We start from the raw sequence: 13026 nt of genomic DNA, 5'->3' as shown, positions 1-13026 counted from the left end.
AGGCAAGCGTTCCTCTGTTGCTTCAACAGGAGAGAGAAAGAAACCAGAACAAAATCAGAGAGAAAGATAAGGGGAGATGGAGATAAGGGATGGTACCAACTTATAGAGAACCCCAATACTCCCAATTTTCAACTGATTGAAAATGTATTTGAAGTTTGGTTCTTCATTGAAATTAAAGTCGAAATTCAAAGAGTATTAACTTGAAGATGAAAATGTATTCATAAATGAAAATGTATCGATTTATGAAAGACAAAATATACTACATTTGGACTTAACAAGTACCATTGATTAACTGGTAAAAAAGAGAATATACTGTATGTGTACCAATATAGATATTGGTACTATATATGTACCATACTTTAGATATGTAACAAAGAAGTTAACATATGATACTAAATTTCAAATTTAGTACACTAGAAATACGTTTAAACTTAGGTTGGTACTTCAGTTGTACCATTCCGTACCCGTTTTGAGGGAACGGTATGATATATGTACCAAATTTACGACCCGACATAAATTCAGGTATTTTATTTATACCAAATGTGAAATGAACTATATTTGGTATTAAAATAATACTATATTCAAAAAAATTTATATTTGGTACGTATTATGTACCATAATAATTTTACGAAGAAAGTCAATAAGATAATACCAAATCTTGAGAATATTTTTTACCTTTTCAAAGTCCTATTTGTCAGAGGAGATTGGTTCCCCTTATTCCGACACGTTATTGGCCTGCCAAAATATCCCAAAAAAAAGGGGGGAAATTATGGAAATAGAAGGGCGGGAAAATAGAAAGTACAGTATAAAACGAATTTTAGGGGTTTATTGTTTTAGGAGAGATAAAGAAAGCAGAGTTGAATTTGGTATTCCTACAAAAATCAACAGTTGGTCGCACATCATTGAGCAAGTTTAAGGTATGTGCTTGTCTTAATTATGTAAATCAATATATGAATTTTGCATATTCAATTAATGAATTAGGGTAATCAGTTATTGATAAATTGCAATTAAGTTTTGTATTTGAGCAAAACAAATTATGAGCAAAACAAATTATTGGTAATTTGTAAGAATTGAGGCATGATTATTAATTAAGTGTGAATTATAATAATCTGTATTGATAATTAAATAAGTGGGAATGTATAAGCCTTGAGAATGGATAATGATTTTTAGGTATTGAAATCTTTGTTAGGGTTAGGGTTTTGAAAGGGGTTTTTACTTAATTGAAATGTAAAATGTTGCAGAAATATGGTTGAATTTGTTGGGAATGATAATGAGGATGTAATTGAGGATTTAATTGAGGAAGTACACATTACGGATGATGAAGAAGAAAATGGAGCCGATGATGATGTAGTGAGTCCTCCATTTGTTGGGATGGTATTCCAGAGTTGGGAAGAAGTGGATACGTACTACAAAAGGTATGGGAGACAACAAGGATTTGGCATACTCCGTGCTGCAGGGTCGTATGTGCAAAAGGGGGGGGGGGGGGGGCAAAATCTAAGGAACTGAGGGGATACTTGTGGAAGTGTGAATGTTATGGTCGTGCAGTGTATAGGCGTCGGGTTGAGGGGAAAAGGGTTTACTCAACTAGGGATGAGCTTGGCACCAAAAGGTCAAAGAAATGTGATTGCCCTGTTCTAATGTATTGCAACAGGACCAAGGATGGGAAATGGGTGGTTAAAAGGGCAGTTAATGAGCATAAGAACCATTGTCCAACACCGAGGAAATCTAGGTATGTTCCTAGGTATCGACAGGAAGACATCACCTCTCTTGTAAAGAGGAAGTTGTTTAATGACTACAACTCGGGTGCTAACGTTCCTCAAATATTTAACTGTCTAGCTAGCGAGAGGAATGGAGTTGAGAACGTGACATTCACCAAAAAAGATCTTCAAAACATCATTGCTAGGGATAAGGCAGAAAAGATGAAGGAGGGAGATTGGAATGCAATGTGGAAGTACTTTAAAGCGATGTCTACTGACAATGAAAATTTCTTTCACAAGCATAGGGTGGGTGAGGATAACATATTAAAGGATGTGATGTGGGTAGATGCTAGGAGTAGAGCTGCTTACGAAGAGTTTGGAGATGTTGTAGTGTTTAACTCCACCTACTTAACAAACGAGTATGACTTGCCATTTTCTAACTTTGTTGGGGTTAATCACCATGGTCAAACCATTCTGCTTGGGTGTGCATTGTTATCCCATGAAGATTCAGAGACCTTTGAATGGTTATTTACCGAGTGGTTGTCATGTATGTCTAACAAAAAACCCATTGGTTTTCTTACTGACCAAGACGCTGCCATGAGGAAGGCCCTACGAGAAGTAATGCCTGATGTCTGACATCGATGGTGCTTGTGGCACATACTTACCAAGTTCAGTCACAAACTTGGAAAATACAATGACTATGATCTGTTCAAAGTTGAGCTTCATAATGTGATTTACAACAGCCTTACCAAGAATGAATTTGAAGTGCAATGGACTGATGTAATCAAGAAGTATAAACTGGAGGGTGAGATTTGGCTTGCAGGTAATTCCATAATTATATTTTTCATTATTTCATATATGGTACATTAATTAAAAAACCATATGGTACATTTTCATGTAGACACACATTTTCCTGCAGAAAAAACAGACCTTAAGATGTTCAAGACTTGTTTATGTTGATTTCCTTTTGCTACTATTTCAGGATTATACCATGGAAGGGAAATGTGGGTGCCTGCATTTATGAACGGGATGTTTTGGGCTGGAATGAAGAGCACTCAAAGATCCGAAAGCATAAACAGGTTCTTTGATGGGTTCGTTGATAAGCACACTCGATTGTTTGAGTTTGCTCCATTTTATATTAAAGCAGTGGAATCTAGAGCTAACGATGAGCAACAGGCTGATGCAGCTGACCAAAGGGCAGTTCGCCCGTTGGCCACCCAATTTAGTGTTGAGAGAGCCTTTAGAAAGGTGTACACAGATGCAAAATTCCTCGAGGTTCAAGAGCAGTGCAATCGTGTACTGTACCTTACTTCTCTTGAGACTACTATGGTGTCAGCTGAAGTTGCACATCATAAGCTGGAGGACAGAGTGTGGGTGTTGTGTAAGGAAACCCGCAAGGAATTTTCAACAAAGTACAGGCGGAATTATATCGTGCAGATAAATTTGGAGACTAAATTGGCGGAGTGCGAATGCAAGCTGTTTGAAAGTGACGGTATACTTTGCAGGCACATTATAAAAGTGTATGACATGCATGACATTCAAAATGTCCCAGATGTTTATATTCTTCGTAGATGGAGGAAAGATGTGTCAAGGAAGCACTCGCGCGTGAAGGTGGTGTACCATGATCCAAGTAAGACCGAAGATGTCATGAAGCATGATAAATTAATGCTAGCATACGAGCCAATCAGTTTGAAGGCGTCAACGAATCCCGAGTGCATTAAAATCGTGATGGATACATTGAAGGTGTTGGAGAAGCGGTTGGATCAACAGTTGATTGGTGTGGAAGATATGGATGCTGATGAGACACAGGATGATGTTGGTACTCCTGGTTTGTCTCAAACCAACAAGAAGAGGGCAACTACTCCAAAATCTGTTACCAATGGGTGCAGTCAAACCAAAAACAAGAGGACCACCAAAAGTACCCCTAAGTCTGTGAACAAACGAAACAAATGTGCAACACCTCCTGATAACGTCATGGTGAATGATCATGTGGCAAGAAATAAACCACATAGGACACCAAGTTGTAGGCACCGTTCTTGTGTTGAGCCAAAAAAGAAAACACCCATAAGGAGAAGGAGAAGCAAAACAAATGATGTTGCTGGTTGCTCACAGGAACCTCCCACGCAGGTATTACAAATGTATTTATAGTACTTGTTACGTTGCAGTTCATATGTCCAAACCATTAACTTTGATTTGACTTATTCTTATTCAGGACGCTGATGATGTTGAGTTGACACACACTTCTGCTGGGGGTATTGAGATGTTATCTCAAGATGGGTCAGTTGGGTATTTCACCAGCATAGTTGGAGGAGATGATGGACTTGACATTGTTGGTGATGTTGGTGATGATGATGGACTTGGACTTGACAATGTTGATGATCTTTTATGCCGAAATTCTCTTGGGTGGGATAAGTGATTTTCGAAGTCAAAACTATGAAGAGGAAAATAGGTTTAACAATGAAATTGTTTATGTGTTGTTGTTCATTTCAGATATTTGAATGATCTATATGTATGTGTTTCTGTGTGTGTGTTTGAATGGGATAGAATCTATATTTATGTGTTGTTATTACCACAACTTTGCGATCCTTACTGTCATTCTTCAAGACTTAAAAAGTACTAATAAACCTAATTTGGTACAAATACTGTACCAAATACAGCACACATAACCCCATTTGGTACAAAAATTCCAAAATCTTTAACAAAGATACCCTAATTTGGTACAACAAATGTAACAAATTCAACATGCGTGAGCTGTATTTGAATAACTAGGGTACCAATTTTTAAAAGTCCCTAATCCATACTTAATTTTTAAAAGTCCCTAATTAGTGTCCAGTAATCCATACTTAATTTTGTTGTATTAAATCTATGCCCTTCCATTTTTTTGAACCTGTTTTTGAAAAAATACGTTTAATGTGTAGAACCGACATGTACAAATGAAATACCTAACCCTAACCCTAAACCCTCAAACCCTAAAGTAATTACCTATAACCGATATGTACAAATGACAACGGATCTATATCGATTTTCTTTTGTAAGCAATTCGGTTGGTGATGCGGGAATTCATTTCCGATTGGGAGAATATTTAATAATTCCCAATTCATTTTCGTTTTCGAACAAAATTGTAATGTATCCGATTTTGACAATATATTTCTATTTCTGAAAATATTTCAATTTCCGGAAATATTTCCGAGGACTCCGGCAATATTTCAATTTTCGAAAATATTTTCTGATACGTACCATGTTTCCGATTCCGGCAACATCTACGTCTTTGATAGGATACGATCCATATTTCCGTTTCCTGGAATACAACCGGCCTCTAGCTAGGCATACGGTTCACCAACACTTATTAGACTACTTAACCTTAAATGGATACTTGGGCATTATTTCCTTCACATTGACCCTTAACCCTTAGTAGTTTCGAAGCATTAGGGTGCGTTATGTTCAACTTATTTGACCTGAACTTATCTGAACTTATCTGAACTTACACGTTTCCCACTTTTCCACACCATTTTCGCACTTTTCTATAAATCATTAATTAAGGTTCAAATAGTAAATAATAAGTAATAATAAATTAATAATATTTAATAATTAATAATTAATAAATAATAAATAAGTCGTTGAATATTGAATAAATAAGTCGTGCAAATAGTAAGCGTAAAGAACATTAAGGAATGTAGGTAGTAATAAATAATTATTAATACATAATAAATAATAAATAATAAATAATGAATAATAAATAATAAATAATACATAATAAATAATAATACATAATAAAAATAAAAATAAAATTTAAATAATTAATGTCTATTAATTACTTAATAATTATAAGTTAATAATTAATATTTAATAATTATGTAGTGAATAATTGTTATTAATTATTAATTATTAATTATTAATTATTACTTATTAATCAGTAATTATTAAGTAATTAATAATTACTAATTAATAATTAATACTTATTTATTAATAATTAATAATTAATTGGAACTAATTGGAATTTATCTGAAGTTATTGGAACTTATTGAAACATATTGAAACTTATCTGAATTTATCTGAACGAACTTATTGGACTTGAAACTTATTTTTATAAGGTACCCTTAGTGAACATCTATGTACTGTTCTCTATGTCCTTTTTTGTAATGGTACCTAGCGTTTGTATAGTTTTGTTAGATACTATCGTCATTTGGTACTTATACTTTTATAAATATGATAGATACTAGTGAATTTGGTACGTTAAATTTTACAAATATGTCAAGTTCGTACTTTGTCCTTAAAAAATGATTCAACCATTGGGGCTTAAAATTGTCCTTATAGTGTTTTTTTTTATGGGCGGGATATTTGACTAACACTTAAATTTCAAAAAAGTTATTATTCAAAACAAAGACACTTGTCGATTCCACAGTACAAATAACTTAATATTAAACCCATATTTTAATTTAAAAATAAAATTATTATAGGAAAATCCTTTCTCTCTCCTGTCATTTCTACTTGTGTATTTTCTCTCTCCTGAAGTGTCGCAGTTCTTCGACTTCCCCACTCCGACTTGCCTTGTCGACGGCGTTCACCAAATCCACCACCCAGGTATCAAAGTCGAAATTTTCTTTACAATTTCAGTATTTCAATTTGAATCACTACTTGTTCCCAATTTCCATTTAGGGTTCCCTAAATGGAATTAACAAATCCATATTGAATTTTGTATGAGTTTTTGTCGTTGGTTGTATGGTGATTTGACAGTAGTACATAGTAATTGTAGTAAAGTTTATGAGAAGACCCAATTCAAAAGATGTCGTTTATAAATTAGGGTTCCTAAATTAGGGTTCTTACAAATTGAGTAATGTATGGTTAGTTTTTGCGTTCTTTGTTGGGGAATTGACATCAGTATTGAGTAGTTGTACTCAACTATTTCTAAAGGCCCAGTTGTACATTTCTCGTTTCTAAATTGGGTTTGGTAAAACTGAAGTGATGTAGTCAAATTGATTACTGTATGGTACTTTTTGTGTCCGTTGTTGGTGATTTGAGATGCATATAAAGTAATTGTAGTTAACCATTTTGCGTAATGTTTGGTTTTTTTGTGTGTTTGTTGTTGGTAATTTGAGATGAGTATAAGTATTTGATTTTGTGTCCCTATTTATTATTTTCACAGTGTCATGAGGAAGGGACTAGTTCATAGTCATACGAAGAGAAAAATGGGGAATAATGTCATTGAATATGAGGGAACTTCAAAGTCCAAATACAAATAACATAAATCCTTCGAGGACTTTGGGGATGATGAACTGTGTAAGTACTTCACCAGTGACTTGAGTGTACTTCCTATTCATAAACCGCCAACGAAAAAGTGTAGGGCGGTCGTAGATGAAGATTCGTACGAAGACGAAAGTCAAGATGAGGGTGATGAGGACTATGAAGCTGAGGAGACTAACAATGATGAAGTTGAGAATTCTGATGAGGAGTACGATGAAGTGCCAGAGCGAGAGACACATCCAATTAAGAGGGGATACAAACAACAAGTGTCTCGGAAAATATTACCCAAGCAAGGTGTAAAAAGGAGACGACTTCCTACCCCAAAGCCACGGCCACAGGTAAAGCAATGCAGCAGGAGTGAGTCATTGTAATTGGTTCCCCTGTTGATTGGCAAAAATGAATTCTAAATATATTTGTTATTGGTATTCAGGAGCAGCAATACGTTGTGAGAAGAACCAAAGGTCTGTCAGGTCTGTCAAACGGGGAACAAGTTAAGAGGGAAGAGTTATGTGTTGCGACGCAACTACAAAAATGTCGCAACAAGGTTAGTCAGTGAACTTTATCTAAATGATGAAACTGTATTCATTAAAATTCAGTGTCCCATTATTCATTTCTAGTTGTACAGGAATGTTTTTTATATGACCATACGCTTTTCATGTTTACAGCAACCAGCGGTCATTTGCCGTGTTGATGCATTTTCGAAGTTGATCAAAAGGTTTGATGCTTCTAGAATTGAAGTTGTTAAACAAATGGGTTTTGGTGGGATGCTAATGTTGAAGTTGACCCAACTCTCGCGACAGTTCTGCTATTGGTTAATGACTAGGGTGGATGGAGTTGCCCAGACCTTGGTTGCAGGTGATGGCAGAGTCTTACCGTTGTCTCCAACACAATGGAAATGCATATTTGATCTCCCAATGGGAGGTAAGACGGTTCCCTTCGACGTGGTTGATAGTCCGGCGTTGGTTGTTAAGGTTGCGAAGGTGTCTCGGAAATTCACAATGGTGAATGGGGAGGGAAAGGAAATGGTTTCTTTACGTTCAGTCATCGATGCGTTAGTCGAAGAGGATGAAGATGGCAACGTCACCCAGCTAGAAACCGAATCGGGCCGTAGCGAATTCCGTACTGCTTTCTTGATGGCGCTCTTGGGTCTGGTCATATGTCCTTCGACTGATGGATCATATATGTCTAAGCCCTTGATGCAAGCGTGTACTGTGGCAGACATGTCAATTGAATATGATTGGTGTACGTTTGCCCATGAGTGGCTTATGACTAAGTCTTCTGAGTTTGCTGAGAAGTTTGACAAAGCTGGGTTCGTGGCGGGATGTGGTGGTTGTACTCTGTTCCTCTTGGTACTTTTCCAAACCTTTTTTCCCCATAGTGAATGTTACTTTTCGTATTATTTAAATAATTTTTGATTAAACTTTTGGTGAACAGATATTCTACCTAGATCATTTGAACAGGCCTCCTCTGTCGTGGAACGAGTTTCCAAGGATAGGAGTTTGGACAACTGAGCATGTCTTCCTGGCTAGGGATTTGGACAAGAAGGAAACTGACGACTACGGAAAGCTATCAGTAAGTTGATCCTTTTACAATGAATCACAACACAACATTAAAATCATGTGTAGCAAACTTATTCTGGTTATTGGTTATTATTTATGGAAATGTTTAATGTTTATTGTGGCAGTCACTGGACATTGCATATGGGGAACCACATCCCCGACTCGCCAGAGACAAAATTACACCCATCTCGCAGGAAGATGAGGATTGCGAGGATACAAGGCTAGTAAATAATGTATGTAATTCATCTACGCATTTATATTTTTACATTGTATAAATCGTTCGAGTATACACACTAAAATTTGGTCATCTTCCATACATGGTACAGATTATGAAGTTGATCACACCTTACCTAGAGAGGCTGGAGGAGAAGATTGATAAGTTGCAAACGGCACGGGACAACACAAGACCCTTTGGCTTTCCCATACATGACCAGTTCCATATCCATTCTCTGGCTCATCATTTTGCTGACAATATACAAGATCTTGATCTTGGTTTGAATCAACCATTCACGTCTCTTGAGAAAGTGGGAAGTCCAAGGATAATCAATCCAACCTCACAAAGAACCCAAACAGAGCAACAAGAGATCAACAAGAAGATGGCCGCTGTCGACGATTTGTTGCACATTGACAATCACCATCAAGTATCAGTTACTGATGTCATTGGCAAAGTTGCAAATGAATCTCTTCAATCCGTATTAGCACAACGTAATGAAGAGTGTCATGGCAATAACGAGAATGATCCTGTGAACAATAAGGAGTTGAATCAGGACGACCCATTGACTAGTAAGGAGTTGAATGAGGATGCGCGTGACAATGATGAGGAGTTGAATGAGGATGCGCGTGACAATGAAGAGGCCGCTGCTGGAGGAGGACCAAGGAGGAGGAGGAGTTTAGGACACCGAACTCATATTCCATCTGCAGCAGTATTTTCGGGAGATTTCGTGTCTGGTACAAACCAAAGGGTCACAGGTCCGGTTAATGACATCACTGCGTTCGTTAAGAGATGGAAAGATTTGAGAGACGAGGCTAAGTAAGTTAATCAACTTATAAGAATATGATCCCATTTAATACCTTAACTAAAGCAGTTCTGTTTTGCAGTCCAGGATAAGTCATGATTACCTGCGATGGCAAGAGTGCAACCCAAAGAGACTGCTATGGGGTCTTGCATACAAGAGCGAGGGTCAGTGCTGACTATGTAAGGATGGCTTCGGAGATGTATATGAAAAAGTGGGCAATGGATTACGAAGGCAAGAGTCGGAGAATTATGCTTGACCCAACATTTGCGGTAATTGCGCCTTGAATTGAATTATTACGCCTTAGATCACATTTTTTATTATTTAAATCACACTTTTAAGTTTGAATTCTTAAATCACATTTTTAATTATTAAAATCACATTTTTAAGTTTTAGGTGTTTAGGGTTTACACCAGAATATATTTATTGAACATCATTTTATATTACAGATGAGGGTAATTACGAATAAGGATCCTTTTGAACATCTGGCAAAGAAGCACGGCCAACCGCTTCGTGACATAACTGCATCCCATATTTGTGTGGTATTTTTCCTAGTTTTAACATTCTCCTTTCACATGTTCTCTGAATAAACAAATAATTAATAATTCCTGTGGTAATATGATGGAATCAGATTTTTGTTCCTGTATTGGACGATGACCATTGGTGGTGTGCTGCATTTGAGTTGAAGGAGAAGACCATATGGTTCATGGATACTATGTACCCCAACCCCGAAGAGAAGCATAAGTCTATTCTGAAAAATATGGTATGTTTTGCTTCCAAAGTTTTTACGCCGATTGTCATTTACAAACTACAATTTCTGGGGTTGATGTGAATGCTTTACATCACAGATCCCGGCCATCGACACGATGTTAAATGTCCATGACCCCCAGTGGGAACTAGGCACAATGGGTAGTTGGGGAAGACAACTAGTCGAGCTTATGAACAACACCGACAAGTATGTGAACCAGAGGATTTAAATCATTCTCTGTGTCATTTCAATTTTATTCCCCCGTTTAATCACAACTAGTTTTCTTGCAGTCATAGCTGCGGCGTACTAATGTTGGGATGGATAAAGTCATCGGCCGCTCGTATCGTATCAAGATATGGAATGGTAAGTGGCTTTGTATTTAGCCCTCATATATATATGGTAGCCTACAAACTATTGCTCCTTATTACCATTCATTCATCGTTGTAGGAAAATATTGTTGTGGCTCGAAAAGCGCTACTAATGGAAGACTTTCTCTCAGAATTTAATGAAGCAAAGGATGAAGCATTGTCAGCAATCACCTATACTTGAAAGGCATCTGATGATTCTCGTAGTAATATTATGTAACTCTTGGAAACTGTTTATTAGCCGGATTATCTAATGTTTAAGATTTGTGTCGGATTTTTTGGTGGTAATGTTTACTGCTGCTTTTGGATAATTCACTTCATTTGGGATAGTTTACTGCTATGCGGATAATTTATATCTAAGGGTCTTGTTAGTTGATTTTGGATTATTATCGTTTACTTAACTCTTTTCTTTGTAAGTGTTTTATTATTTGCCTATTATGTAAGTGGTGGTACCAAATAAGAAGTGTACGAAGTTTGGCAACTTTAAAATCTTATTATCACCACCAAAAGTGTAGCAAATATAATGGGTTGGGTCAAATGAAAATGTAAGTTGACTTGAAGTCGAAGTTCTTGGTACATCTAATGTACCAAATTCGATGTTCTGGCTACATTTAATGTACCAAATCGAAGTTCTGTTACGACATGAAAACGTACCAAAGTCAAAGTTCTGGTTAAATGCATTGTACCAAACTTGAATTTAGGACTACATGAACTGTACCAAAGCCAAGTTGGCAAATGTCATACTCATACCAAAGTTGACAAATGACATATACCAAAGTTGACAAATGTCGTATACCAAAGTTGACCTGCATTTCACTACCTGTGTGCATTTCACTACTTGTGTTCATTTATCTGATTGATTTCATACATAACTACAAATCAGGGATCTTAATTGGCGCATAAATATCTTATTTCTACCTGGATTCCTTTAAAACAAAAGACCCCTTAGTTCACAGTAGAAATATAAACATACAACATCAAATGTTTAGTCATAAACTAACTTCCACACAAACTTCCAAACTAACTTCCAAACTAAGTACCAGAATTCAAATGCAACAGAGTTGCCGAAATACATCCAAAATACATCCAAAATACATCCAAAAACTTAAGTTCAAGCACGTAAACACGGTCTACACACGGACTTGCCTCCCAGAAATAAGGTCGTACACCTCAGGTCTCCTCACATTCAACTCGCACAAGATGTCATCAACAGCAAGTGATACCCTTGCATCCTCTATTGCACCCTGATGATGATAGCAAATAAATATGATAGCATTACTACAGGACTATTGTTTTCAAGAACACACACAACTAAACACATGGAACTAAATGAACGTACCGGTTGGAATGTGGGAGAAATTTTGTTGCGTTGGACTATGTCCTTTATCCATGCTAGCATTACAACACAACTTGACACACTGCATTACAGTGATCAAACCATATAATCCTTATATAAACAAACCAACTTATATTTACGCGAAGCGATTGCGTTGGGTTACTTACTCATCGCTTGGTGGGACAGAAACAAGGTCAACCCCCCATCCACTCAGTCCATCCTTTACCCATGACTCGTCTTTAGAGTAAAACAGGGTGTCCAAGTACTTCAACTACAAGAATAACAAGTCAATCATATGTATGAAATGTATGCGATAATTATTAAATGTTTTTAGATACAATCATTACCATGTGGCTAATCAGACGACCGTGCTCAGACAAAGGCTCGTCTGATGTAGGATCAAGGACCCAAATCCGCTTATCCTTCATGGATAATGCAACACAATACCAACGTGTGTGCGGTGGAAGTGTGAAGTACATATGCAACACGGGTACTACAACCTGGCATGAATTGCAAAATAGATACGATAAGTTAAATGGTAAATTAAAAATTTACATATAATTATCACAAATGTATTTAATTTAGAATGTGATGTTATCTCACATACCACAAACATTTCCCGAATGACGAGGTTTTCAAAGGGGGCACCGAATGGGGCTACAAGAGACTGAGGGGGTTCGTTTGTTTGTACCTTAACCTGCCACAATTAGAAGGTGTACTAATTACCTCAAGATACGTTTACAAAAAAATTATCAGATCATGATAACATAGATGAGAAATACGTCTGAAAACTAACCCCGAAACCAGGTTCAAGCATTACACTTCGTCCTCTACCGGCACCCAATTCTGCCTTCCACCTGCTAGTATACATCTTACTAGCCAATTTGACGTATTCTATCCCCGCATACTCATCCATTGCTACCATTCGATACATCTGATATTTGCTTAGACATAAACCATCGAACTCAATCAACTCTTGTCCTTCATCCCTGCATATATTGATCAATTGAAGGATAATCAACTTTCGTATTCCAAGTTAAAACTTGTAAACATTAACAAAATACAAA

The 13026-nt window shown here is 36.7% G+C and overlaps 2 protein-coding genes across 2 annotated transcripts; one reads left to right on the top strand and one right to left on the bottom strand.

The window, feature by feature from the left end:
* The first annotated feature begins 10137 nt into the window (after positions 1-10137).
* LOC110781407 (uncharacterized) lies at positions 10138-10807 on the top strand. Its single transcript, XM_056829990.1, has 4 exons — positions 10138-10273; positions 10359-10465; positions 10549-10621; positions 10706-10807. Exons 1-4 carry the CDS (start codon positions 10217-10219, stop codon positions 10805-10807), a joined length of 339 nt encoding a protein of 112 aa, XP_056685968.1. The 5' UTR covers positions 10138-10216.
* Positions 10808-12219: 1412 nt separating this feature from the next.
* On the bottom strand, positions 12220-12911 carry LOC130461262 (uncharacterized). The gene is made up of 3 exons (XM_056829261.1): positions 12756-12911; positions 12567-12656; positions 12220-12459 (listed from the first exon to the last, which is right to left on the bottom strand). The coding sequence occupies exons 1-3, from the start codon at positions 12891-12893 to the stop codon at positions 12280-12282; spliced, it is 408 nt and encodes a 135-aa protein (XP_056685239.1). The 5' UTR covers positions 12894-12911; the 3' UTR covers positions 12220-12279.
* Positions 12912-13026: the final 115 nt, after the last annotated feature.

This window comes from Spinacia oleracea, chromosome 5 (assembly GCF_020520425.1).
Source record: "Spinacia oleracea cultivar Varoflay chromosome 5, BTI_SOV_V1, whole genome shotgun sequence".
In the NCBI taxonomy this organism is placed as follows: Eukaryota; Viridiplantae; Streptophyta; class Magnoliopsida; order Caryophyllales; family Amaranthaceae; genus Spinacia; species Spinacia oleracea.
Note: the sequence above shows the minus strand (reverse complement) of the source record. Positions and strands in the feature narration are given on the sequence as shown.

Bases quoted from the DNA above. Each gene is read 5' to 3' on its own strand.
- LOC130461262 (XM_056829261.1), bottom strand. From the start codon at position 12,893: ATGTATCGAATGGTAGCAATGGATGAGTATGCGGGGATAGAATACGTC. The intron at 12,657-12,755 runs GTTAGTTTTCAG...TAATTGTGGCAG, and splicing joins TGCTTGAACCTGGTTTCGGG to GTTAAGGTACAAACAAACGA. The intron at 12,460-12,566 runs GTATGTGAGATA...AATTCATGCCAG, and splicing joins TCATTCGGGAAATGTTTGTG to GTTGTAGTACCCGTGTTGCA.
- LOC110781407 (XM_056829990.1), top strand. From the start codon at position 10,217: ATGGATACTATGTACCCCAACCCCGAAGAGAAGCATAAGTCTATTCTG. The intron at 10,274-10,358 runs GTATGTTTTGCT...TTTACATCACAG, and splicing joins AGTCTATTCTGAAAAATATG to ATCCCGGCCATCGACACGAT. The intron at 10,622-10,705 runs GTAAGTGGCTTT...TCATCGTTGTAG, and splicing joins TCGTATCAAGATATGGAATG to GAAAATATTGTTGTGGCTCG.